Source organism: Pteropus alecto, unplaced genomic scaffold (assembly GCF_000325575.1).
Source record: "Pteropus alecto unplaced genomic scaffold, ASM32557v1 scaffold67, whole genome shotgun sequence".
In the NCBI taxonomy this organism is placed as follows: Eukaryota; Metazoa; Chordata; class Mammalia; order Chiroptera; family Pteropodidae; genus Pteropus; species Pteropus alecto.
Genome location: NW_006441061.1, coordinates 10,464,422 through 10,491,940, shown reverse-complemented (window position 1 = coordinate 10,491,940; position 27,519 = coordinate 10,464,422). Strand labels below are relative to the sequence as shown.

General features: G+C 58.1%; 1 protein-coding gene and 1 pseudogene across 1 annotated transcript in view; both read right to left on the bottom strand.

Annotated features, from left to right (window-relative positions):
* Positions 1 to 27,519, bottom strand: part of CACNA1B (calcium voltage-gated channel subunit alpha1 B) — a 123,815-nt gene that overhangs the window by 4,270 nt on the left and 92,026 nt on the right. The window contains exons 31-40 of the mRNA XM_025051272.1: positions 22,766 to 22,882; positions 22,482 to 22,547; positions 22,034 to 22,125; positions 21,588 to 21,732; positions 14,617 to 14,744; positions 9,976 to 10,072; positions 7,378 to 7,486; positions 1,962 to 2,069; positions 1,280 to 1,392; positions 27 to 154 (exon numbers count right to left, since the gene is read on the bottom strand). Of these exons, the coding sequence (XP_024907040.1) occupies positions 27 to 154; positions 1,280 to 1,392; positions 1,962 to 2,069; positions 7,378 to 7,486; positions 9,976 to 10,072; positions 14,617 to 14,744; positions 21,588 to 21,732; positions 22,034 to 22,125; positions 22,482 to 22,547; positions 22,766 to 22,882 (1,103 nt within the window). The remainder of the gene's footprint in view (positions 1 to 26; positions 155 to 1,279; positions 1,393 to 1,961; positions 2,070 to 7,377; positions 7,487 to 9,975; positions 10,073 to 14,616; positions 14,745 to 21,587; positions 21,733 to 22,033; positions 22,126 to 22,481; positions 22,548 to 22,765; positions 22,883 to 27,519) is intronic.
* Positions 5,104 to 5,219, bottom strand: LOC112484815 (annotated as a pseudogene).

The window sequence follows — 27,519 nt, the reverse complement described above, 5'->3', positions numbered from 1 at the left end:
CCCGCCCCGCCCCGCTGAGTACTCACACTGCCCCGCCATTGCTGAGAGAGGTCGAGCTCTTCTGCTGAAGGAAAACCCGGGCCCCTCGGAGCACAGCCGGCTGTGTCTGCTCCAGCGTGGCCTTCAGAGGGTGAAACAGGGACACAGGACCCATCTGCAGAAGGGACACAGGAGCGAGGAAGAGCTGAGGCCAGGGTGGCCCCACAGACGCCCCGCACAAGTGCCCCAGCGACCGGCGGCACGGGGCTCCTCCTGTGACGGGAAACCTGCCTGTTCCCGCCGCCACCCCCACGTAGGGGCGGGCAGGGACCTGCTCCCAACCGGGTCTGAAAGTCCTGTTACTTTGTGGAGCCTCAGTTTCCCCAGCTACAAAATTTGGGGACCGGATCCAGTTACAAATGGCGAAAAGTTCACCTCCTCGTCAACTTGGACTGACTGGCGGAGGCGGCGGGAGCCGGGGTTGGGCGGAAGCCTGAGATTTCAGGGCTGGGGCGAGGTCTACGGCAGACAAGGGGACGCAGGGCTGTGGCGTGGGCATGAGACCCACCCACCCCGGGGCGAGTCCCCGTGCGCTCTGCACACCAGGCAACTTTCTAGACAGAGCCCCACACGGCCACCGACAGCCTGGCTGTGTGGGAAGGCGTCGCCTTCGAAGGGTGATAGGCCCCAAACCACCCCGGCCAGGGTCGAGGGTGGGACGAACGTGACCGCGGGCCGTCAGCGCAGCCTCCTTGGCCCCTGCCCGTGTCAGGGGCGAGCAGCTTCCTCTCGCACCTGCCAGACAACCCCCTCCTAACGCCCCGCCACTTAGAAACATGGCGTCCCCCGGGGCTGTGCTCAGCCCTCCTCTCTCCCAGCCCGGAACCCGAGCACCCTGCCTCGGGGGCTCCCCAACACCCCGGCTCCCCAACACAACCAGGCGGCAGGCTGACGGAAAGCACTGAGGCGCGTGAGGTCTGAGCCTGGGGGCTGCAGGGCCCTGTCGTCTTCCTTTCCCACCAAACCTTCTTGGGAGGGGGTTGGGTTCCCAGGGCCGTCCAGCCCTCCTCTCTCCCAGCCCGGAACCCGAGCACCCTGCCTCGGGGGCTCCCCAACACCCCGGCTCCCCAACACAACCAGGCGGCAGGCTGACGGAAAGCACTGAGGCGCGTGAGGTCTGAGCCTGGGGGCTGCAGGGCCCTGTCGTCTTCCTTTCCCACCAAACCTTCTCGGGAGGGGGGTGGGTTCCCAGGGCAGCTGAGGGCACCGGGGCCCCCTGTGGAAATCCGGGGGCCGGTACCTGGGTCAGGCCTCCCGGGGCTTGGTGAGTCTGGTCCCTGCTGGTTTTGCTCTGTTTGTAGAAGTCGAAGATCATGAGGGCGGCGTAGACTTTCCCCACCGTCACCTCGTCGGCTGCGGTGCAGAGCGGGTGGGGGCGGGGAGCAGGAGGGTGAAGTTGGGGAGGAAAGGGGATAGAGAGGCCACAGGAAACATGGTGCGGACTGCGGTGAGTCCGCAGGCCGCCACCAGGACTCCTGGACACGCTCGGGCGGGAGTGCGTGGCTCGGCTAAAGGGCCGGGCCCCAGCCAGGCCTCCAACGCGTCCGGCTGCCACCCGCGGGCCCCCTAGAGCTGCGCTACGCCCACTACGCCGCCAGGGGGCCTCGGTCTCCCGGCAGCTGGAGTCAGCTATCTTCAAGCACCTCGCCGCCTGGTGTGGGTGACGGTGGGGTCCCCCTGCCTTTGCTCCGGGCTTCCTGAAGTGAACTGCCTGCACGAGGGGTGCCACGGCTTTGCTGTACAGCTTCTCCCGCAGCTCCTGTGCACCCCCTCTCGAGGCCAGATTTCCCGCTGGCAGAAGCAGTCTAGACACTTGAGGTGAGCCCACCTCTCCAAGGCGACCAGACAGTCACCCTCACCCAGGCCTCCCTGCTCCGCCTCTGGGTGGGACACAAAAGGGGGACTCGGTCACCCTCACTTACGTTTATGGGGTGGCACCAGCAAATCCAGAGTCTTCTGGGGCAGATTGGCCCACACGGAGGAGATCTCCTTCCTCAGCTCTGCGTCGCACTGATGCTGCGTTGTGCCGGCTGGGGCAGGGCAGGGGTGGGAACGGGGAGGGAGGTGTTAAGGGCAAGCCCACAGCCCCCCGGGCAGGGACAGACAGGGCGGGAGAGGGTGTGCAGGGGAAGGCACCGCGTGGAGGCTGTCAGGAAGGAGGCACATGAGCTGAGCACTCGAGCATTGCACGTGTGCGTGTGCGCATCTGCACCTGGATGTGTGTGACTGCGCGTCTGCATGTGTGGTGGGGGAGGGGTGGCCACGAGCATGGGGGAAGAACATGGTAGGGTCCCAGACACTCTCCATCTAAAAGCATTTATCAAGCATCCGCCACATGTCGCGTGCCGTTCTAGGTGAGGGGACAAAAGCAGAGGTGGCCTTCCTGGAGGCACTGACCGTCCATGGTGAAGGCGCAGTAAGTCACAACCCAGAGGTGAAGCCGAGGGGGCGGGAAGAGGAAACCCAGGAGGGCTGCGACTGTGGACGGGGGTCGGGAAAGGGAGGCATCTCGAGAAGGTGGTGGTGCGTGTGTGTGTGAGACCTTGCAAGTAGAAAGGGACCAGCCTGGCGCGTCACGCTGAGCCAGGAAGGCAGTGCAGCAGCAGGATAAAGTATGCCGATTTATCTTCTCTTCACATGAGGTTTATTAACTTATAATTTCCATACACTAAATCCACCCTTTAAAATTACCCTGTGCTGAGGATTTTGGTAAAGGCAAACAGTTGTGTGCCTGCCGCCACAACGGAGGCGTGGGACGCGGCACCACCGCCAAGGCCTCTCTGTGGCCGGCCCCGCGCCCTCTCCTGGCCCCTGGCAGTCGCTGATGTGTTTTCTGTCTCATCGCTGTGCTTTCTCCAGAATGTCACATAAATGGCACCACATATTGTGTTGGCTTTTGGGTCCGACTTCCTTCACGCAGCACGAAGCACCTGAGATTCGCCCGCATCCTGGGCTGGGTCAGCGGCCTGTCTGTGTGTTCCCTGCCAAGTCCTACCTCACTGTGTGGCCACACCAAGCTTGTTTACCCACTCACTGGTGGACATTCGCGTTGTGTACAGTGTGGGGTGATTACGAATGAAGCCATAAACATTTGCATACGGGTTTTTGTGTGGATGTTTTCATTTTGTCCCACTTTTTTTGATTTCTTTAATGATTTTATTGATATTGAGTATCTTTCTTTAGACATGTTTATTAGCCTTTGACATGTCTTCTTTGGTGACATATCTGTTCAATCATTTTCATTGCATTATTTTCTTACTGCTGAGTTGTGAGAGACCTTCATACAGTCTGGAAACCAGCGCTCTGTCTCTCAGACATGCGTTTCACCAGTATTTCCTCAGAGTCTTTGGCCTGTCTTTTCATGTTCTTAAGTATCTTTTAAAGTTTTTAATTTTGATAATGTGCAATTTATCAATTTTTCTTTTATGCTCAAGCTATTTGTGTCTGAAAAAAAAACTTTGCCTAACACAAAATCACCAAGATTTTTCTCCAAAGATTTTATAATTTTACACTTATGTCTGTGATCCACTTAAAGTTAACTTTTGTGGAAGGCGAGAGGTACGTGCTACAGACTGAATCGTGTCCCCCCCATGGGTTGAAGCCTCAACCTCCAGTGTGACTGTTTGGAGATGGGGCCCATAGGAGGTGATCAGGGTGAAGCGAGGGCCTCAGGGTGGGCTCTGACACAGGCTCAGTGTCTCTAGAAGGGAGTGTGCTCACTTCCCACACACACTCCGGGAAGGCCACGGGGGATGGTGCCGTAGGAAGGTGGCCGTGTGTAAGCCCGGAGAGCAGGCCCCAGAATGAACCCTACCTTCCTGGAGCCTTGGTCTTAGATGTCCACCCTCCAGACTGTGAGGAATACACGTCTGGGTTCCAGCCCCTCGGTCACGGCACTTTGCCGTGGTGGCCTGGGCAGACCACGGGAGTGAACGTCAAGGGTTCGAAGTTCTGGCACTGCCTGTTGAAAAGATGGCCTTTCTTCCACTGACTGCCTTTGCACATCACTGGAAATCAGCTGGCTAAATAAGGGTGAGTCCCTTCTGAAGTCTCTGCTGTTCCAATGATTACGTCTCCACCCTGTCACCAACGCCACATGCCTTGATCCATGGAGCTTTATAGAAAGTCTTCAATTCAGGTAAGGTCCGTTTTACAACTTGGTTCTTTTTTCAAAATTGTTTCTGTTACTCAAGTTCCTTTGCTTTTCTATGTACATTTTAGAATTGGTTTGTAAATTTCTAACCCAACAGCTTATTGGAATTTTGACTCTGATTCTGTTGATGAACATGTGACAAACTGACATCATAACAACACTGAGTGTCCTCATGCATGAACACGATGCACTGCTTGATTAATTTAGGTCTTCTCTGATTCCTTTAGTCATTGTTTTACAATTTGTAGCATAATAACATCACACACATATTCTTTAGTGTTTCCAGCAATACAGAAGTAGTTCATGTTTTTGGTGTGACTTTAATGGAACTTTTCCCCATTTCAACTGTTAATTGCTAATATGTAGGAACACATTCACTTTTGGTATACTGACCTTGTATCCTGAGACCTTGATATACTTTTGTATTAGTTCTAGAAACTCTTTCATGGCTTAAAACAGTAGGAATTTATTACCTCAATTCTGGAGGCCAGAAGCTCAAAATCAAGGTGTCAGAAGGGCTGTGCTCCCTCCAGTGAGGGAGGGCAAAGACCCCTTCCTTGCTACTTGTTAGCTTCTGGGGGCTCCTCTGAACCCTTGGGTTGTAGATGCCTCCATTTTTTAACCTTTTATTAGACTTTTTGCGATTTTCTGCAGAAAATAGTCAATTGTGAATAGAGGCAGTTTTACTTCTTTCCAACTGGTTCTCCTCTTATTTTTCTTGACTTATCACAATGGCAAGGCCTCAAGTATGATGTCGAATGAGAATGGTGACAGCGGACGACCTTGTCTTGTTCTTGATCTTAGGATCTTATAGGCTTTTCGTAGCTATATTGTATCAGACTGAGGAAGTTTCTTTTAGTTTCTAGTTTATGTAGATAATTTTATTTATTTTTATTTATTTATTATTTTTATGCCTACAGCATCCGATCTTCCTAGGTGGTCTCCCATCCAAGTACTAACCAGGCCCGACCCTGCTTAGCTTCCGAGATCAGACATCGGGCTTGTTCAGGGTGGCGTGGCCGTAGACCACGGACTGTGGTTCCACCGGGGCGCGAACCCAGGACCTTCTGCGTGTAAAGCAGATGTGCTCACCGCTGCACTATGGAACCACCTCCGTATGAAGATAATTTTTAAAAACATGAATGGATGTTGAATTTTTTCAAATGCTTTTTCTGCATGTATGGAGATGATGATATAGTTTTCTTTTTTGGTATATTAAATTGTATCAATTGACTTTTAAACCTGAACCAACCTTACATTCCTGAGATAAACCCTACTTTTGTCATCATTCATTATTTTATACGACACATGTACATGGCTAGACTCACGTTTGCTAGAACCGTGCTGAAAATATATGTGTCTGTATTCATGAGCGATGCTGCTCTGTAATTGTCTTTTCCTGTCCTGTCTTTGTCTCGTTCTGGTATCGGAGTAATGCTGGCCTCGTTTATCTCAGAAATACCATCTCCTTCCATTTTCTGGAAGAGTCTGTAGGGAATGGCATCACTTCCTCTATGAGTACTTGGCAGACTTCACTGATGGGACCAGCTGGGCAGGGGTTCTCCTTGCTGGAGGGTTCTTAACTATAAACTTAATTTCTTTAATGGATTTAGTACCACTCAGGATAGCTATTTTTTCCAGGTTACCTATTCTTGAATGCGCCTAGTAGTTTGTGTCAAGGAATTTTTCCATTTCTTTTAAATTGTTGATGTTTTTGACACAAAGTTGTTCATAAAATGTCCTTGTTACCCATTTAATGTTGACAGGATCTGTGTTGATGTTTATGCTTTCGTTGCTAATGTTGGTTGTCTTTAGTCTTTTCGTCTTGATCAGTCTGGCTAGAGATGTAGTAATTTTACTGGTGACTGTGAACATGGTCGTTCCGGCCACTGTGCTGAAGGGAGTCTGCGAGGGCCAGGGCAGACCCGCGAGGGGGCTGCTGCGACCGCCGTGGCAGGAGCCGGCGGAGGCACAGCGGAGGGACGCGTCCGCGGTCTGGTGGGGTGGCGACCGAAGCGTCAGAGGTGCCGGTAAGAGATGTGGCTCAGAGACGGGGTGAGGAGAGGAAAAGGAGATGACAACGACTCCCGGGGCTCTGTCTAAGCCACTGGAAGGACAGCCCCCCTGATGGGGCGCGAGGGCTAAGGGCGCTCTCTGAAGCTCCAGTTTGGGCAAGAAAACTTCGGACAACGTGGGGGGTAAGCCTCCTGCGGGCACACGGGCCTGGACGCCTGGGCTAAAACCGTGAAACTGTCGTTCACGATGTTTAAACATGGACGGAGGGCAGGTGACAAAGACAGCGCTCAGACACTGGGACATGTGAGAAACCAGAGAAAGAGAAATGAAAGAGCTTCAGAAAGAAGGCGACTGGAACCGAGAGGGGCTGCAGACCAGTCTGTGAGACCAGGGCTGAGAACGGGGAGCGCCTGGGGGCTCAGGCGGCGGCAGCCCCGAGTGGCAACTCAAACCCGGCTGACCAGGAGCTCGCTGCCACGAAGGAAAGAAAACAAGAGGGAAGTCAGAGAAGGGGCAGAGAATGCTCTAGAGATGGGAGAAACAACAGCATGTTCATGTACTGAAACCCATGCTCCAGCAGAGGGGAAGCTGACGGGCCAGGGAACCGGGCAGATGGGGAAGAACCCGGTGTGCAGGGCGGGCTGGCTCGCCGTCCATCACAGAGCTGGCTGAGCTCAAGGCCAAGGACGGTGGCAGAGGGGCAGTGCAGGCCCCCCCCGAGGACCCTAATTTTCTCCTCACATGAGCGTGACGGTGGGGAGGACATGCTGCAAGATCGTTCTCTCCCTGATTTGGCACAAGCTCCGAGGCCCTGTCGGCAGGCCCAGGAGAGGGTCTGGACAAGGGCCGGGCTGGCTCCAGGGAGGGGACGAGGCACGCAGGCTCTTCACCCAGGGTGGTGCGGCCTGTGTGGAGCTGTGCCAGCTGCGTTCTGACTCCAACACGCAACAGCTCCAGCTCACCTGAACAAGCCGTTTACCCTCACGACACTCCGCTCCCTCAGGTGACAGGGGAGCACGCAGTGCTAACGTGCAGAATGGCCATCAGGGACAAGGTCGGCGCCCAGCACGGGCACATGGGCAGCCGACTCGAGCCCCTCCACGCAGGCCGCGCCTGGGGGTGGCTCCCAGCGTAGGCCGGCACCCTCCCGCCGAGGCCACCAAGCTCACCTGGAGCCAGCTTGATCTCCAGTGCGGTCCGGATGAGGGCCATCAGTGTGGACGTGAAGTGCACGGTCATGTCCTCACTGGAGATGGGCATGTTCATGCGGACCAGGCGCTAGGGACAAGGGGCAGGTCAGGGCCACACCTGCCGGGTCCCCCGCCACCTGGCCACACAGTGCTCAAGGCCCCAGAGGGCTGGGCTGGGCTTCCTGGGGGGACCCCTGCGGGTGCTGGGGAAAAAACCGGTTGGGCAGAGGGAGTTTTGCCAGCATTCACCCGCCCACCCCCACCTCGCGTGGCCTGAGGATTCTCCTGGCTGCAGAAAAGCGGATGTCCAGGAAAAGACTGTGCCCCGGGGTGGCCGGGCGCCCAACCCTATGAAAGACCGGGCAGCTCTGAAGCCAGAGGACCCCTGCCCACGGCCTGCGGCTGGAGCGAAGCCACGGCCTTAGTTGAGAAGGGAGAGGTCTGGGCCTGAGGTGCCTGGGGCAGCCCGGACAGGAGGGAGGCCCCTGTCCCCACAGCACTGCCCAGACTGAGCCCTTCCACTCAGTGTCAGGTCCAGCTCCAGCCCCAGGCTGGCAGCAGCCTCTCACCACCCAGCCAGGGGCCAGGAAGGGGCCCTTGGTGCGTCCCGCTGGAGGCCGAGGGTGCCTCAGACACCAGCTCCCCCTGGAAAGACCCGGGAGAGGTGGGGCCGCACAGGGCCTGAGCTCGGCCAGCAGCATGGGGCTGGTGGGGAGGGCTCCAGGCCGGCCGGGGCAGTGTCCACAGCTTTGCTCCTATGTCCCGCCCCATGAAAGGTCCCCTCTCCTCTTTTCAGTCCCCAAGGACAGAACAGCTGGGTCTGTAAAGGCTTGTCCAGGCACAGGCAGCAGCTGCCCAGAGCCGGAGGCTCCACGGACTCACCCACTGCAGGAGGGTAGCGTCTCGGGTGTCTGGGTTATCCTGAGCACAGAGGGGTGCCAGGATCCACCTGTCCTTTCCCAGCAGCCTCTCGTCCCCTTCCACAGAACAGGAGCTAGAGATGGGGGCACAGGCCCCACCCTGGGGCTGCCTGTTCTCTGCCGGCCTGCAGTCTGTCACGGGACACTCCGTCGTCCCTTCTCGGGGGAGGCACCCTGCCTCCAGCCCTACCTCCAACATTGTGGCCCCAAATTTAATCCTCAGCCTTTTGGAGGAGGGTGGCTAGAAACAAGAACCCAGACTGTCCCCCCGAATGCTGGCAAAGCCCCGCTCAGCACATCCAATCATGGGCCCAGGACCTTACATGTCACTTGTGTGATGCACACCAGGAAAAACAGCAACCAGCACTGATGGCAGTGGGGATGGGGGGGTGGGGTGCAGAGGGCCCCTCTTCAGGGGAGCTGGGGAGTCAGGGACCCGGGAAGAAGCAGCAAAGCAGGTAACTTCCAAGAGAGGGGGCTCTGTCCAGGGCACTGTCACCCAGAGGGCTTAGAGTCTCGGGGGCCAGGCCAGGACAGACGGACAGAAGTCTGCCTGGGCCTGGGCCCTCTTGGCCACAGCACTCTGTGTGTCTCCCGGACGGACCTTGCAGCCTTGCCAAGCCACTGCCACCACCCTGAGGCCACCCTAGCCTCTCTGTGCCCAGAGCCTCGGAGCTGGTCAGCACAGCCAGGGAGAGGCTCCCCAGGCTGCTCCATCTGGCCCTGCTGCCCACCCCGGCTGGGTGTCAGTGCAGACAGAGCTCTCCTTCTTGGGGACAAAGCTACGGCCTTGCATGCAGGGCCTCCAGGCAGACACAACATCATGCCAGGCGAGGGAGGGCTGAGGAAGACACCAGAGACATCTGTGTGTGGCTTTGAAGAGCCACTCAGCTTCCGAGGCTATGCTGAGCCAGGTGACAGACACGGGTCCCAGAGACCAGAGCACAGAGACAGACAGCGTGGACAGGACAGAGAGACAGAGGCTCTAGTGGGAGCCTCTCCGGGAGGGAGGGGCGGCAGGGCGGCTCCAGACATGCTGGCCGGGTGCAGGGCTGGAGCCGACTGTCTTTGCTGGGGCCACGGGGGCTGTGGGGGGGCTCTCGGTGGGTGGGTGCTGGAGAATACAAAGGGGTGACCAAGGGTGCACGGGCAGGGAGAGCAGGCTGGAGGCTGGGCTGTGACTGCTTGTCGACTGGGGGCACCTAGAGGTGCCCTCAGATGGCCCTTCCTGTGACTCCCGTCCCGCATTCTCCATGCCACAGGGCGTCCTCCCCACTGGGCCCTGTGAGGCCCTGGGGGTGGCTGGTCCTGCCTGGGGCTGGGGGCGGTTCTCAGGTGCTCCGGGCCCCTGTTCCCCCAGGGTCAGCCTTGAGGGCTAGGGACAAAGGGGCGCAGAGTGGCACTGAGCCCAGAACAAAAGCAGTCTGTCAGGGAAGCTGGTCTGCCTAGTCTCTAGGGTGTGCAGGGGATGAGAACCGTCCTGCTGGGCTCCTTGGAGGCTCGGGGGCAGCCTGGGGACACGAGGGGCCCTGTGACAGTGTCTGGCTGGCAAGAAAGCGGAGACGGCTGGGGCAGAGAAGAGAGAGAAACAGTGAGCAGAGCGGCAGACAGACGGACGGACAAGCCCAGCGCAGGGCCGCGGGCAGGGCGGGGTTACCTTGTAGGCAACTCGAGCAGGGCACTTCTTCCCCAGCCCCAGCGGTGGGGACATGTGCTTCAGCATCTCAAACATGTCACTGTAACTGATGCGCCCACTGGAGGCGGGGCCAGGGGCCATGGCAGAGAGGGGTCCACGGAGGGGTGTGCGGGGGGCAGGGGAGAAGCAGACAAGAGAAAGGACCCAGTTAATCGCATCGGAGTCGATGCCCAGAGTCCCGCAGTGGACGAGGGGTCTCTGCTTCACGTGGGTCTCTCTGTGCCCCTGCCTGAGCACAGGGCGCGGCGGGTGACGCCGAGCTGGTGGCCATGGAGGGGGTGGGGGCTGCGTCGGGCGGCTTTGGGTTGCCAGCTTCTGACTTTACATTGCAGGAACCGCGGACAACGCCGGATCAGAAGAAGCCGCTTTGCGGTGCCGGGGTGGCCGGCCTGAGGGGACAGCGCTTTCCCTTAACACTCAGTGTGCGTCGGGGTTAGCCCGGTGCCACACGCACAGAAGAGTCTAAGGCCTGCCGCTCCGCAGGGGGCCTGAGGCCCCAGGGGCAGCTGGGGCTGACACTGGAGGCTGGAGGGGCGTGGCCCGGTGCCGCTCTGGCCCCTCCTGACAGTGTGACGGGGCAGGGCTGGGACCAACACACCGGCTCAGGCTCCAGATTCAGGGACGTGTCTGGGGCCGATGACTACATCTTCCCAGGGCAGACAGGACACCAGGCCTGAAGCCTCACTTCTGCCTGTGAGACACCTGCTATGGGACCTGCCTGGGGTCCCAGAGACACAGACAGGTTCAGGCCACTCAGGAGAAAAAGAGAATAGCCAAGGGCCAGGGCTCTCAGCCTGGGCTGTGGGGGTCAGTCAGGAGCGGGAGCCGGAGGCTCCTCTGGACCAGAACCCCAGGGCTGCTCCTGGTCTGCCTGTGCCCACATCCCACCCTCCTGGCCCTCGGCCTCCAGTCTTGCTGGCCATCCGCCCACCCTCAAGAGCTGGGAGCAGAGCCAGCTGAGAGGCTGACTCCTTGGCACAGGTGATGCCTGGTCCCTGGCCCCACCCAGCAGTCAGCTGCGGAGCTCACAGCCCAGCCAGCCGTTTTGTGTGCTCTGTGTCACAGGCTGTCTGTCCCCAGCCAGGTGGAGGGGTCGGGAGATCACAGGGTTGGGGGGGACAAAGTCTGGGGGGGCAGGGTGGGAGAGGAGGGGTGCCAGTCATGCCCACACCAGGCGGGGTGGGTGCCGTGGCGGCACGTCGGGCAGGAAGAGCACGGACGAGGCTCTGAAGGGGCAAACCTTGTAGGCCACCCTACGAGGGCAGTTCCTCCCTAAGCCAGCGGGCGGCGCAATACAGCGCAGCAACCTGTGCACGTCCTTATAGTGAACCCGGCAACTGGAAAGGAAGCACCAGAGGTTACAGCGAGGACGCAGGGCCCGCCCCGCCCGCCCCCCGCCCTGTGCGGGAAGGCGTGCGGGTGCAGCCGGGGGCGCTGGGCTCAGGCTGCTCCATCAACCCTCAGATGCCGGCGGAGTAAACGCGTGACCTGACACTGTCACTCTGACTCAAGACCTGTCCTACTGTCTATGCAACAATGTCAAGCTCCTCGTTGAGCCCGAATCCCAACCAGCCCGGGCCTTTCTCAACCAGCCCGGCCGTCAGCCTCTCCGCAACGCGGGCCCCTCGCCAGCCGGACACAGTCGGCCTCCGTTGCCTCCACCGTCACCCCCCCTTCTCTAGATCCCAGTCCACCCTGCCCTCCCTTGGCCCAGTGCCACCTCCTCTGACTTACCAGCCAGACCGGCCCCTCTGCAGACACCCTAAGGTGCCTCGCCCTAAGGACCCTGCAGGGTGGAGTGAACCCCACACCCCAGGACACGCAGATGCTCGGGACACGGACTGTACGGACGGATGGGTGTAAAGACAGGCAGACACTGTTCACAGTGGGTGTGACTGTGATTCCCCTTCAAGCCTACATGGCACCACACAGTGTTGAGGCAACAAGGGGGCCAGCCCCAGAAGCAGTACTGAGGTGCACACCACGCACACATGCACACATGTATACACACCAGCATGCACACACAGCCCTGTGCACACACAGCACACATGCACACACGTACACATGCCAACATGCACGTGCAGCCCTGTGTATACACACATCAACATGAACAAAACCCCGCGCACACACAGTGCACACACACACCAGCATTCACACGCAGCCCTGTGCACACAGTGCACACACATGTACACTCACCAGCATGCACATGCAGCCCCATACACACATGGCACAGACATGCACACACATATACAGAAACACCAGCAAGCGCACAGAGCCCTGTACATACATGGCACACAGACAGACACATATGTACGCATGGACACACACACAGACACACAGATATACGTGTACATGTGTGCACCAGCAAGCACACACAGTGCACACAGACACACATGTCACACACAGCCCTGTGCACATATGCATATACCAGCATGCACATGCAGCCCCATACACACATGGTGCATACAGAGACACGTGTACCCACAGACGCATGTACACATAGACACATGTGTACATGTGTACACCAGCAAGCACACAGTGCACACACGCACACACACCAGCATGAACACAGCCCTGTGCACACACTGCACGTGCATGCACACGTGAATATGGATGTGCCACAATCACACAGCCACAGGTGAGCACACACACACGAAACGTGGAAAATTCCACGAAGCTCTGTCCTTTCAAAGTCTCCCAAGAGTGAGGAGACGGCAGAGTGGTCACGTGGGAAATAAAGATGACCAGGTCCTTGCACCTGTCCCGCCCAAGATGTGGGTCAAGACCCACTCTGCCCAGCCATCTGGAAGTGCTCTGTGTCATCAGCCTCGGCCAATCATGGGTGCAGCAAGTCCGAGTGTCAGCTGCGGGTCCCACCTGTGTCACCTTTGGGGTGCAGCTTGCATCTCGCCATCGACTCCTGCCTGAGCATCTCTTCACCGCAGCCGACTGCCCTGGCCTGCCAGGGGCTCCAGCTTAGACTCTGGGTGTGGGCAACAGTCTGAGCCCTCCCCGCACACTCGCAAAGCCAGTCTGGCCTATGTCCACCGCGTGTATGTCCCAATTCGGTGCCACCCGCGGCCAACCTGGGAAGTCCTAGGTGTACAGTGCACGCAGGTCCGCCCTGACCTCCTTTGCCATTAGCCCGAGCCCCGCCCTGAACTATCAGCCTCTGGCAGCACACTGCCCTCTGGAACAGGTGCCCAGAACCAGCAGCATCTGAGACACGATTGGGTGCCCCTTCTCCAGCGAACATCGACCCTGCTTCGTGGGGGTGTCTGTGGCTCCCCGCCCAAGAAGGACCTGACCTGGCGTGGTCAGTCTGCCCTCCGGCCCTCCTGGGCCCTGCTGGGCAGGGAAGCATGAGGCTCGAGCCTGTGGACTCTGGCACTTGTTCTAGGCATTGGGTGTGGAAAGTGACAGGTCTCCCGAGGCCACAGAAACGGGCACGCACACACACAGCACACACACGGTGTGCCTGTCCTGTCCCCCGCGATACAGAACACCCAGAGACGCCGGGGCCTGGAGTGCCCGGGACCCCTGGTGCAGCCGGCGGTTCCGGGACTCGCCCGGTTGGGCAGGGCCTCCCGGGGCCTCTGCATCTTCCATGGGCCGGGCCACCCCGGAGCTCCCTCGTGCCGAGCGCTGGGGAGTGAGACGCCTTCCCACTCACTGACGCCTCTGCGTGCCCGCCGTGAGCCAGGTGCTGAGCGGGCCTTTGCCACACAGGCAGCCAGGTCCCTTGGCCTGTGTCCCCCGCTCTGCCTTGCACCACCGTGACTACCCAAGTCACCGCTTGAGAGAGGCGAACGAGTGAGTGCCGAGGGAACGGGCCGATGGGCAGAAGGGACTCATGCCGCTTGGCTGGCCGAGGAGGAGCACGGCTGCATGTGCGGACTCTCCCCGCGAACGTCTGACAACCCCGGGCCCCAGGCCATGCCCTTCCCGAGACGCCTGCTCTGTCACTCACACAACACAGAAGCCTCTCACTGTGCCTGAAGGCTCATACACATTCTAGACCCTTCCTGGTTGCTCGTTCCATTTCAGTAAAACGGCGCCAAGCCCCCACCACTTGCGGCCTGAGTTGGGGACGGAGGTGCACGTTGGCCCTTCCCTGAGGGAGGCGGCAGACAGCCCTGAGCCCATGGGGACAACATCTGCGGCCCTGAAGGCCTCCAAGCTCCATGAGGGTGGTGAGGCCTGAGGGACGGTCCCTCCGCTGTGTCCACGATCTGCCACCAAGCCCTCCACAACCCCTTACATGTGAGAAGACAGTGAACAGCTGCTCAGCAAGAACTTTGGGGTCTCACGAACGCCCTAAAAACCTCCCGCGACCCCAGGCAACATCCTGAAGGCTGGACTGAGGAGCTCAGAGGACTTCTCAGCCCGGGGAGCTGGAGAGCAGCGCGTGGGGAATGAAATGGAGGGAGCCGCCCAGGAGGGAGGCCCCGCACGTCCTGTGTGGAGAGGGTGCAGCCCTGGGCCCCGGCCAAAACTCGAGGGGACGCAACGCGCACCTGCCACCTGCCTCCGTCACCCGGCCCGGCCCTGACGTCCGTGGGTCCGGCCCGCTCGGGATTGGGGGCAGGCCGGCACACTCACCACGCGGCCGGGTCGTACTCGGCCCAGACGCGGATGAACTCGTCCAGGTGGTGCGGCCCCAGGATGGACGAATCCCGTGTGAGGTACTCGAAGTTGTCCATGATCACAGCCACGAACAGGTTCAGCATCTGCAGAGCAGGAGGAGGGCTGACAACGGGGCCTCAGACAGCCTTCTCCCCCACCTCTCCCCCTCCAGCCAGAGTCTGCATGACACGATCAGGGTGGCAGAGGTCACGGACCAAGCCGGAGCCTGCCCAGCCGCCTCTGCCTGTCCCCAGCAGCAGTGGACGCTCCGGCCCAGGCCTGGGCCCTAACCTGGAATGCAGTCCTCGGAGGCTCCTGCCGCTCAGCTCCACCAACATCCTGCACCCGCTCCACCCCGCTGTCCGGGTTAGCCCCCTCCCACTCTGTGACCCCAGCCTCCTCCCCTCTCAGTTAGCAGCAGTGACTCTGGAGGACGAAGTTTGCTGACAGGAGGCCAGCAGCTGAGTAACTGACTCAAAGTTCACGTGCACCATTAGCCGTTTCAAGTGCACAGCTCAGTGGCCCTGACAGCATCCAGTGCACTGCGCAACCACCACGCTCTAGTCTCGACGTCTCTTCGTGACCCCAGGAGAATGCCTTGTGCCCTCGCCCCCTCCTTCCATTCCCACCAACCTGCTCTCTGTCTCCAGACCTGTCTACTCCACACACTCCGTGACAGGGAACCACACGGCACGTGGCCTTCTGCGCCTGGCTTTTCGCTGAGTGTCTTTTCGAGGTTCACCTGTGCTGCAGTGCATGTCGGTTTCCTTCCCCATTCTGGCTGGACGATACTCTGGCATAGGCCGACACCACAACACGCATTCGGGTGGTTCCTGCCTCCTGGCCACTGTGGGCATTCGGGTGGTTCCTGCCTCCTGTGGCCAAAGCCACCATACGCACTCACGTGCAAGCTTCTGTGTGGACCCCTCTCTGCGTTTCTCTGGAGTGGAATTGCTGGGTCACACGGTAATTCTATGCTTAATTTTTTTGAGAACTTCTCAGCTGTTTCTCACGGAAGTTGCCGTGTTTTACATTCCCACCAGCAACCTACAAGAGCTCCTAATTCTCCATGTCCTGGCCAACACTTACTACTTTCTGTTCTTGACAAGAATGTGTCACAGCCATCCTAGCGGGTGTGAAGCAGCATCTCGCGGAGGCTCCAATCTGCACTTCCTGATGAACACAGATGCTGCATATCGTCATGGACCTGCTGGTTGCTTGTACATCTTCCTTCAAAAACATCTATTCTGAGTCTTTGACGACTTTTCTATAGTTCGTCTTTTTGTTGTTGAGCTTTATGTGTTTCGGATCCTGAAGAGCACGTGATCTGTGAACAGCCTCTCCCAGCCCTTAAACAGCATTGCTCGTCGCTGGCAGTGGCCTCGCTTTAATTTCGAGCAGATCAGTTTATCTGTCTTTTGCTGCTCGTAATTTCGGTGCCAAAACTAGGAATCTTTCCCAAGTCTGAGGTCTTGAAGATTTTCCATCTAGAGGTTCTCCTGAGAGTCCTATACTTTGAGCCTTTACGTTGCGGTCTCCCGTTGACTCTGAGTTACTTCGGTACTGGAGTGAGGCAGGGGCCACGTGGACACCAGTCGTCTCTCTACCGCTTGCTGCAGTAACGACTCTTTCCACACTGAATGGTCTCTGTACCCTCATCAGACGCCAACTGGCCGGGGGCGCTGGGGCTTGCCTCTGGCCTTCAGCCCCTCTCCACTGTCTACCCGCATGTCCATCCTCATGCCAGCACCACGCTGCCCCGCCCTGCCGTACTGAGGTACAAACTGAGAAATGAAACGGTAAGAAACGTGCAGCGCACGCTGCGGTGACCTGGCACACACGTGCACTGTGAAAGTGTCCCCGCCGTCTAGTTAACTAGCACGTCCATCACCTCACATCTTACCTTTCCTTCTGCAGGACACCTAAGCTCTAACTTCAGCAAACGCCAATTACACGCCAGCGTCACCGACCAGCCACCACCCTCGGGCGCCCTTCGCCTCGAGCAGAAAGTGGGCCCCTCGGCCGCCCTCGCGTCCGCGCCCCGGCTCCGGGACCTCTTTTCTGCCCCCGCTCGGAGTCTGACCTTTCGTTTAGATTCCACGTATAAGCGACGCTGTCGGAAATGGAATTCTTTTCGCTTCCTTTTCCGATCGTTCACTGCCAGTGGACAGAAACACGACAGATATTCGTGTGTTGATTTTGTACCCTGAAACTTTACCGATCTCATCTGTTACCTGTAGCGGGGTTTTTGTTTTTTGTGGGGGGGGTGTTCTTCAGCATTTTCTATATATGGAACAATGTCATCTGCAAACGGAGATAGTTTTACTTCTTCCTTTCTAATTTGGGTACCTTTTGTTCCTTTTCTGGCCTAATTGCTCCAGTAAAACTTCATCACAATGTCAAACAGAAGTGATGAAAGCAGGCATCCCTGTCTCGTTCCTATCTTTGGGCAGATTTTATTTACTGTGAAGCAGGATGTCAGCTGTGGCTTTTTCACTGAAGCCTTTCACCACACTAAGGAGGTTCCCTCCTATTCCTAGCGTGTTAGGTGTGTTTATCATGAAAGGGTGACGCTTCTTCTGCACCTATTGAGATGCTCACAGGGCCTTTTCCTCACTGATGTGATGTATCACGCTGACCGATTTTCATCTGTGGAGTCACCTCGCATTCCTGACGCATTTCCACTTGGTCGTGGTGCGTAACCCTTCTACGGTGTGGCTGGAATCAGTCTGTTAGCATTTTGTGCAGAATATTTACTTGTTTATTCATAAGGGATGTTGGTCTGTGCTTTCCTTGTGGCGCCTTTGTCGGGCTTTCGTTTCGGGGTAGTACTCATATCAGACAACGCTTATCCACGCATCTGTCGATGACACCGTGGTTGCTTTTACCTTTAGGCTGTCGCGAGTAACGCCGCTCTGAACGCGTGTGTACAAATATGCTTTCCAGGCCCCGCCTTCCAGTCCTGGGCCAGACACCCAGAATGGAACTGCTGGGGCGCACCCTGATCTGTTCTAAGTGTTGGAGGAACCACCGCAGCGGCCGAAGCACTTACCTTCTCACCAGCAACGCGCAGGGCCCCCTCGTCCCCGCGTCCCCGCGTCCCCGTCAACACTTATCTTCTGTTCTGTTCTGTTCTGTTTTTGTCTTTCCTGACAGTGATCACAATCGGTACGAAGGTGCCTCTTATGCGGGCTTTAATTTGCATTTCCATAACGATTGGCGATATTGAGCATCTTCTCATGAGTTAATTGGCCACTTATACATTTCCTTTGGAGAAACAGTCATTTAAGTCCTTTGCCAATTTTTATATGGTTGTTTTTCTTGTCGAGTTGTAAGAGTTATTTATATTTTTAAAATATTAGCCTCTCGTCATATATATGATTTGCAAATAGTTTCTCCCATGCCTTGGTTTGCCTTTTCACTTTGTGGATAGTGTCTTTTGACACATAAAAATTTTTAATTTTGAGTAGTCCAATATGTCAATTGTTTTCTTTGTTGCTCACGATTTTGTTGTCACACCTAAGAACCCTTTTCCAGATACAATGTCGTAAGAACTGCTCCCAATGGTCCCTTCTGAGATTTTTACAGTTTCAGCTTTTACATGTAGGTCTTTGATGGGTTTTGAGTTAATTTTTGCAGATGGTGTAAGGTATGGGTCTAAATTCATTCTTTTGCATGTGGATTTCCAGTTTTCTCAGCATCATTTGTTGAAGTTTATCTTTTCCTCATTAAATGGCCTCAGCAGCCTAGTCTTTTGACCATTATGTGTTTATTTCTGGGCTCCTTGTCCTATGCCATCATTCCATGTGTTTGTCTACATGCCAGTATTATGCTGTTTTGATTACCAAAGCTTTGAAGTAAATTTTGAAATCGAGAAGCGTGACACCTCCAACTTTGTTCTTTTTAATTTTATTTTTTTTTTTAATTTGGCTATTTGTGGATCCTTGAGATTCTGTATGAATTTTAGATGGATTTTTCTGTTTCTGTAAAAAAAAATAAATAATAATAAAACCACAGGTGTTGATAAGGATTGCATGAAATCTGTAGTTTGCTTTGGATAGTATTGACATCTCAGCAGTATTAGATCTTCCAAACCATGGCCATGTGATGTCACTTCATGAAACGGTTCTCTCCCTTCTCCCAGCAATGCTTTCTGGATTCCAATGCACACACACATCCTAAACCTCCTCGGTTAGGTTTACTCCTAAGTATTTCATCGTTTTTGACGTTATCGTCAATAGAACCGTTTTCTTCATTTCCTTTTTGTATTGTTCATTATTAATGTATAGAACACAAGTGATTTCTGCATGTTGGTTTTGTATCCTGTAACTTTTATGAATTTGGTTTTTAGTTCAAACAGGTTTTTCTGTAAACTATTTCAGGTTTTCTACATATATGGTCATGTCTGCAAAAAGAGATAATTACATTTCTTCCCTTCTAAACTGAATACCTTTTTAAAGCTTTTATTCCTTTGTTTGCTTGATTAATTGCTGTGGCTGGGACATCCAGCTCCATACTGAACAGAAGTAACAAACAGGCACCCCTGCCTTGCTCCTGATCTTAGAGAAAAATCTTTGAGTTTCTCATCACTGAGCATGCTTGCTACAGGTTTTCACATATGGCCTCATGTAAGTTGAGGTGGTTTCCTTCTATTCCTACTTTACTGAGTGTTTTTGTCAAGAAAGGAGGGTGAATTTTTTTCTAATGCTTTTCCTGCATGCATTGAGATGATCATGTGGTTCTTCCCTGCATTCTGTGGATGTGTGCTGTAGCACATTCATGTCCGTAACCCTGCAGTCCAGGCACAAACCCCATCTGATCCCGGTGTTTAACTCTTGCAACGTGGCATGAAACGTGGTTTGCTGCATTTCGTTGACGATTTCTGCGCCACTACTAGGCTGTAGTTTTCTAGTGGAGTCTGTCTGGTTTTGGTGTCAAAGTAATGCTGGCCTCACAGAATGAGTCTGAAGTGTTTCCTTCTCTTTAGTTTTTTGGAAGAGTTTGAAGGACGTTGGCATTAATTCTCTTTTATATGTTTGGTAGAACTCACCAATCTCGTCCTGGACTGTTTTTTCGTCTTGAACATGCCCCGCTTTGCCCTGCTCTCGCTGTAGCACGGACGCCCTCCCATCCCACCCCTTAAGGAAACATGGCCTGCTCTTAACGCCACGACTCGCCAGCCCCCTTCATGGGGTCTGGTGCCCGGCTGCCGTTCTGGGTGAGGCTGCCACTCTTGTCATCGACCTTGCTGGTGAGCAACACCCACAGACACGGTCAGCTACTGCCTGGCCTCTCTGTTCCCTGGCCTGCCCCCACCCACCACCATCTCAGCCCCGGTCCTGTGACCGTTTGCTAAACTTGGTCATCACCACTGTACGTTACCATTACTGCTACTGTGTCAACTTCAGATGCCCCACTGTCTGCCAGTGTCTCCTACCTTCCTCTGATACTTGTGTTCCCAAACCGCTTTGTCCACATAAGGAACTCCGACCCAGTGACCCTGCCCATCACCTCCCTCTGTCCCCAGCTCGACCCCATTGCCAGTACTAAAATCACCTACATACGCCCTTCTCTCCCTCCTGAAACAGGTATGGAAAGCCCCGAATCTGGACAGTACACTTCTCTACCCACGGTGCCACATACTGAAGGTGGCTGGAGAAAAGCGCAAACTGCTGGCTGCTCCCACTCAGCTTGCGCCCACGGAGCGGGGGCATTGGCTGTGCACCACCCGCTGGCCAGAGCGGCTGTCTGCCCGTACGCGCTCGCCACCGCTCTGCCTCTCGGACCCTCTGCAGTGAGGCTTCGGTCCCGCTGTGCGAAGAACCAGTTCTCGTGAAGGTCACCGACGGCCTGTGCCTGTCCACGCCCCATGACCGGCTCCCACCTCTGTCACCTTTCTTCGCCACCCAGCGACACTTCCTGTGGCTGACCACTCACTCCCTCCTGAGACACTCTCTTCCCATGGCTTTTGGGGTGCCCCCTCTCCAGGCTCTGAACCTGCCTCACTGACAGCTCCCTTTCCACTTCTGGCCCTCGGGCTACCCGAGCCCCCCGCCTTCCCTTCGAACCACACTCCAGGGTCGGTGCCCCTCACGAGTGGGCTGTTAACACCCACGGTCCCAGGCCCGCTCCAGAAACCCCGGTGCAGCGAGTCTGCACAGAGGCCCAGGAATCTGGACTCGGGCAGGGGCGCAAGTGACGCTTCAGTCATGGTCGTCGGTTACGCGGTGTGTGGCTGGAACATAGAAGGTTTCACAGCCCTGTGAACACACCAAACAGTGTTGACGACTTGTCTGTCCATCCAGCTTGGAGGTCTAGAGGGCATCTGTCTCCTTCGTCCCCCATGCAGAGGCTCCGGCCTCCAGTCTGGGGAGAATGGTCACTTCACCCCAAAGGAACCCAGGGCTCAGCTCTGTCCTTCCTCAGACTCAGGTTCGGTCATCGACCACGTCAGCCCCGCCTGTGAAATGCAGTCGACTCCACCCGCCTCCCGCCCTTCTGCAGGCGCCGCCTCCCTGCTCACTCCGCAGCTGTCCCGGCCAGAAGCAGGGCCCGAGGGGGTGCCTGGAACATGGGGCCACCACGCCACGCCACCCAGTCTCCCAGAGGCTCTGCTGACCAGGAACAGAAGCCGCCCGCCTGGGGCCAGCCCGCTGCAGCTCACTGGTTTCCAGTGGCTCCCCAGGCACACCGGCTGGAGTACCGCTTCTCTGTCCCCTCCTCACAGGGAAGTCCCCTTAGCCGCTGAAAACTACGTACAACTCCCACAGGAGTCACGGCAGGGCCCACGGGCGCTCAGCACCGAGTGGTCCCTTCGGGGTTAACGAGGTCATCATCCCATTGGCATGAATCGCTTGTGTGACCTCAGTCAGAATCAGACGCCAGCAGGAAATGCAGAGGACCGGAGGGGGAGTGGCCGAGGGGCGCGGGGCAGGCCGAGTGCTCACCAGGAAGGAGCACAGGAAGATGAAGGACACGAAGTAGAAGTAGGCGAAGTCGCTGCCGCACTCGCTAGCGCTGGCATGCTCGTCGCAGGCTCGGTCGCTGAGGCAGGACAGCATGATCTCGTGCCAGGCCTCCCCGGTGGCACTCCTGAGGAGAAGGGTGGCACCGTGAGCCCCGCAGAGGTCCTGGGGCGGGGGACGGGCCGTGCGACCCTCTCCTGGCCTTCCCACGGAGGGTCCCACTGTCCCGGTCTGGATAGCGGACGGACAACCACTCTGGCTCCAGGAAGACGGCGCCCCGCACCAGGAGCTGGCAGCGTGGGGGCCCTGGCGGACGCCTGGCCTGGAGCCAGCAGGCTGCGCTGATGGCTGGTCTCCGGCTGGTTCCCTCCCGGCAGGCGCCAGCCCCGTGCTCATGCAAGGTGGGGGACGCCTCCCAAGCAGCACACCTGAACAGGAGCATCAAGGCCTGTAGAAACGTCCGGAAGTTGTTGTGTCTGTTGATGCTGGAGTCGTCATCCAGGGCAATATTCCCGAACACCTGAAGAGAAGGCTGTGGGCTGAGCCCCCGACCTGACAGCAGCCCGGCAGGGCAGAAGCGGTGGGTGGGTGCGCACAAGGACCTGCAGGGCAGGGCACGGTCCTCCCCACAGAGCCACCACCACGGCTGCAGTGCCTGAAGGGCCAGTGCGTGCCCAGGGCCGAGGAACCCATGACAGCCCAGCACCTGGATGTCCCCTGCTCAGCGTGGGCTGGCCTGGCCCTGAGCGGGTGGGCTGAGTTCACACAGAAACGTCCACTAAGCGCCAGTCTGCCATTACTGCCACTCAATGACCGTGAGCAGCGCCCTTCCAGCCCAGGGACAGGACCCTGAGCGTCGCGCCCAGCAGCACCCACCTGCATGCCAATGATGGCGTAGATGAAGAAAAGCATGGCAATGAGCAGGCACACGTAGGGCAGGGCCTGCGGAGACACACGTGGGTTCAGTCCCAGGCCGGGGCCAGACGGGGCCATACACGTCAGCCGAGCCTGGATCCTCCCCGCTGACCACCCGGCCCGGCCACGGTGGCTGTCTCTGCCTCCCCAGCTGGGCTCGGGGTTCTGCAGCACTCAGAAGACACCAGCGCGTGTCCTGAGAGGCCCCTGCAGCCGCGGGCAGGTGGGGCGAGCGGGCGGCTCACCTTGAAGGACTGCACGAAGGTCCACAGCAGGATGCGGATGGTGTAGCCCTGGCGCAGCAGCTTGATGAGCCGGGCCGCGCGGAACAGGCGCAGGAAGCTCAGGTTAATGAAGTTGTTCTGCGGGAACGAGGGGGCTGCTCACCCTCTGGCACTGCCTCGCAAGGCCACCGGCCGCTGCCTGCCCAGTGCCATCCAACCACTGCCCACCCACTGCAGCCCGAGGAAGGGGGCAGAGGAGAGCCTGAGACAGTCCCCGTGCCACACCTGCGGCCACCAGCCAACCTCCCAGGTGAAGCTCACCACTGCGCACGGGCCCTCACGCAGCAGGTCACAGACCCATGGGGACAGGGGCTTCCCGAAGCAGCTTCGCGCCAGGCAGAGCCTGGATGCCAGCTGTAGCTGGGCCTCCAGCACTGACCACCTCTTGCGGGACATGGCGGGCCGGCGGTGCAGGTGCTGGGCAGGGTTGCTTGTCCCCTGAGCACCCCCACAGGGACCCAGCCCGGGCAGGTGGCACGCACTTCCTGTCCACGCAGGCAGCAAAGCCCCTGCCCGCCCGGGACCCCGCAGAGGGGCAGTCAAGGCGCTGTAGCTGGTGGACGTGTTGGTGGCCCTGCTGCATACGCTGTGGAAGCCACCTCTGCCACCCACACAGACTTCCCTGCCCCAGGGGTCCCGGGGGTCCAGCCTGCTCTCTCAGCCAAGAGCTCAGAGTCCAGCACAAAACACACCAGTGCTGCCTCCACACGACCTGGGGCAGGGCTCCTGCTCTGCCCGGGACCCTATATCACTGGCACCCCACCAGGGCCGCATTCCTGGTGGCTCGGAGACCCAGGGCCACACGCAGCCTGACAGCAGCTCCTGCCACTCTGGTGCCATGAATATGCAAGCAGCTCCAGTGGCCAACAGAGAGAAGGGCCAGACGGCGAACGAGACAGTACGTGCAGGGGCGCATGCGGGGGGTGGTGGGTGCCTCCTCAGACTGCTCTGTGGACGGGACACAGCTGCGGGGCGGGGGGACACCCACTGCTGCTTCCAGACACACTGTCTGCCACTTCGCTGAGGCATCTCCCCACTCAGGGCACGACTTCCCGACCCCCACCAGGGTGGCTGGGGGCTGGGGGCTGCCTCTGCGGCTGAGGGGCTGGCAGCTAGGCTGGGGGATGGCACAGCAGGGCTGGTCCAGACCAGCAAGGAGGCTGAAGTGGCTGCAGCCCCCATGAGTTCGTGCGGGGGTTCTCACCGCACACACAGTGGCTGGGAAGTGTCCACCGTGGCCTGAGGATGCTTGGAAAAGCCCAGCATCTCAGGAGGACAGGCACAGGGATGAAGAGGGACTTGTGTGCAGTGCCAGGAAACGCAGTGTACTGCCAGGCACAGCACAGTGGGGACAGGGCTGCCGAGCGCCTAGCCTCCTTGGGGGTCTCTGCTTTGGAACCACCTGCTCAGGTGTGGCCGAAACGGCCAGGACTGTGATGACAGCACCTGTCCAGCTCAAAGTGACTCAGGCAGCTGCTCAGGCAGCTGGCACAGACACGATTTCCTGAAGATACTGAGGAAAATGTAGCCTTTGGGTGACAAAGGGACAGCAAATGAATGAGGCCAAGGAGGCACAGTTCACCCATGTCACGTGTGCACAGATCCTGAGTTTGGCAAGTCACTCGCCGCTTTCTCCCGACTCACGTCCCCACCCGTCACCCAGGATTCTCACTTGGGCTCTAGGGGCACTCAGGAGAGGGGAGGGGGTGGCAACAGACAGACAGCCCTGGATAGGACAGATGGTGATGGTGGCCACAGATGCTCCAAGCACAGCGTGACAGGTTAGGTACACAGTGGCCGCACTGCCACGCAGGCTGCATGCGAGGGCAGGGGGCATGCGCGTGGCAGCTGCCCCATGGCTGTGCACGGCCGCCTCTGGCCTTGGCCATGCCCTTAGGGTGGACAGAGCCTGCCCCCCCCGCCCCGAGTCCCTGGCTTCTGCAGCACCTCCTTGTTGTATGGCCTCTGAGTCAGGAAAGGTGTGTCACCACACCCCCAAATTGGGAGGGCACCCTGGTCACTAGCTCCTAGACAGGTGGACATCATGTCCAGGTTTAGGTCCCTCATGAAAAGGGACTTAAAAGTGCACTGAGCCTGTGAAACACGGCCCCACAGAGGTGGTTGGCTGACCCCAGAAAGACCAGTGTCTCCTGCATCCAAGCACATCGCTGCATCTGGTCAGGGCCATAGCAAAGGGGAGGCCTCCTCAGACCGGTCACCCACTGGGGTGAGGTCCAGCCATGCGTGGAGCGCATCGCCGTCCTTGCCGCGGGGCTGACGGATGAAGGAAAGAAAACTACATGCCCACCTACAGGCCCACGCACGGCCACCAGGGGGCAGCGTGCTGGGACAGGGCATGCACGCGGTCCTGGGAGCGCGCGCCCAGCAGCAGGCAGAGGCACACGCGTCAGGCTGTGCAGCATCAAATGCCATTCCCTCGAAAACTGAGGCTGTCTGCTCCAGCCATGACGCGTCCTCACCAACGCCCACCTTCTGCAGCAGGGTCTCAAGTGCTGGCTACTCTACGTGACTCGCCAGGCACAGCCTTGAGTCAGTTGGCTCCCGACAGCTTCACTCTCAGATGCCCCTGGAGACCTGGGAGGTGGCCCCGGCTCCTGCCACCTGCACCCCACGGAAGCATGCCGACCCAGGGGCCCTGAACCAGCACTGGCCAGACGAGGAAGCCTGGGGCTCCCCTGTCCCCTGGGCGGGCCCCTCTGTCCATGCTGGTGCTGCTGAATCGTGCACAGGGTCTCCAGGAGGGACACACTAGGGGACAGTGGGGGCCAACCTCCTGTGTCTGCTGGCAATATGGGGACAGGGCAGAAGGGAGAGGGCTGTGCGGCAGAAACCGTGGACTCCACAGGGACCAGGTCTGAAATCCCGCCCTGCAACACCCCAAATTCTGAGCCAGCTCCAACGGGAAGAGCTGCCAAGGCATCTGCCTGCCTCCCGCTCAGAAGCCCACCCCTCTCCCCGCCCAAGGGCCGGCCCCAGTCAGCGGTCGCTGAGAGGGCCCCCAGAAGCCCCTGGGGATGGTGCCCAAGGCCAGAGGGGCTGGTGCAGCTGGCCCGATGCGGGGGCAGCAGCAAGGGCTCGCAGGAGCAGGGCAGATGGCGAAGCGAGGGCTGAGAACCATTCGAAGGCATGAAACCAACCGTTTCCTACGCGTGGCGTTTTCATGGGTGGGTGTGTGCATGTTATTTACAGATTGGGGTGTTTGGGCAGCAGGCGGCAACATACAGACGCAGACATGGTTTCGCAGGGTATGTTGGTTGGATGGCGTGAGTCAGCAGGTAGGTTAAGGTAAGTCAAGGACAAAAACAGAAAACAAAAGAGAAAATGAGTCATCGACACAAGCAAAAACTCCAACTCTCAATACTCCACTGGAGAATTTGGGGGTTTTGGTAACTGGGCACACTTTGCTTCGAATGCGTTGGCACGCCCTCGGACCCGGCGCGGCACGCGGAGCGGCACCTGCCTGCACCGTCCGGCGGAGATGACTCACAGACCCTTGTTTTTGTTTCCAGGCAAAGGGGTCAATGTCAGTGTCACCGCAGCCTGGAGGGCTCTCTCCAGGACCCTGCTCAGGGCTGCTGCTCAGTTCCGTTCCAACGGAACCCTGGGGTGCGGACTGACACCCAGACTTTTGCCTGAGAAAAAAAAGTGCATTCACAAAGTAGCACATGGCGTGACTGCAAATGGAAGAATGAGACACCACTAACCTGCGGATGGCTCCCTTTCGTCCCCCCACCGCAGGCAGAACAGGGGACACCGAGCCCCAGTTCTGAGCAGCAGCCGCCCGGCCGCCCCACTAGCCCTGCTGGGCGTGGGGAGTGGGTGGGGGCTGAAGTGAGGGCTGAAACCACCACACGCTGCCCACCTCGATGGTCCGGCCATAAGGGACGGACGTCGGCCACTCCAGCCTCTGGCCAGTCACCCCTCTCTGGCAAGGGGGACACCCAGTATTTGCAACCTACTACCCGGGGCATGACAGTCCCTGAGTTGAGGGGAGGCCCGTGGAGTCCGACGCAGCCAGCCTCCCGCCGAGGGCCCTCTGTACAACAGCCTGTCGGGTGACGCCTCTGAGAAGTGAAATCTGCACATACAAACTGCGCCCGACTGTCCCCAACAGGCCCGCTCCGCCCACACTCCCCCATCACAATTCGCGGTAATCCAGGTTTCTACGTGCTCAGAGCAAACAGGTGCCATTCCTGCCTCATCGTCACACCCATCTGCAGCTCAACCTTTACGTGATACCCAGAATCTGCAGCTCGTCACCCAGCCCCTCTGCCTGGCTCACTGCACCTACTTCCCCACAGGCCGAGACCCAGCGGTCAGCCCCACAAGTGTACTCCTGAGGCCTCCCCAGCCCAGGGCGCAGTCCCAGCCGGTGACTCCCCAGGCCGCTGTCCCCAGTAGCTTCAACCAGTGGCATCTGCTGAGGACCCCTAGCCACTTAGTGGGGAGGCTAGGGCTTAGTGGGGAGGCTAGGGCTTAGTGGGGAGGCTAGGCGCCCAACCGGATGGCATCTGCCTCCAGACGCCTCCCTCCCTGCTCACTTCGTCACTCCCCAGCAGTCCTAGGTCACTTACCAAATGGCAGCTTGTGCTGAACTTCTGTCTCAGTCTGTTTCTGGGAAAAATGCTAAGACAACCTGAAACGGTCAAGCTGCTTCTGCCTGTGCCCGGCACTATGCTCTCGAGGCAGGAATG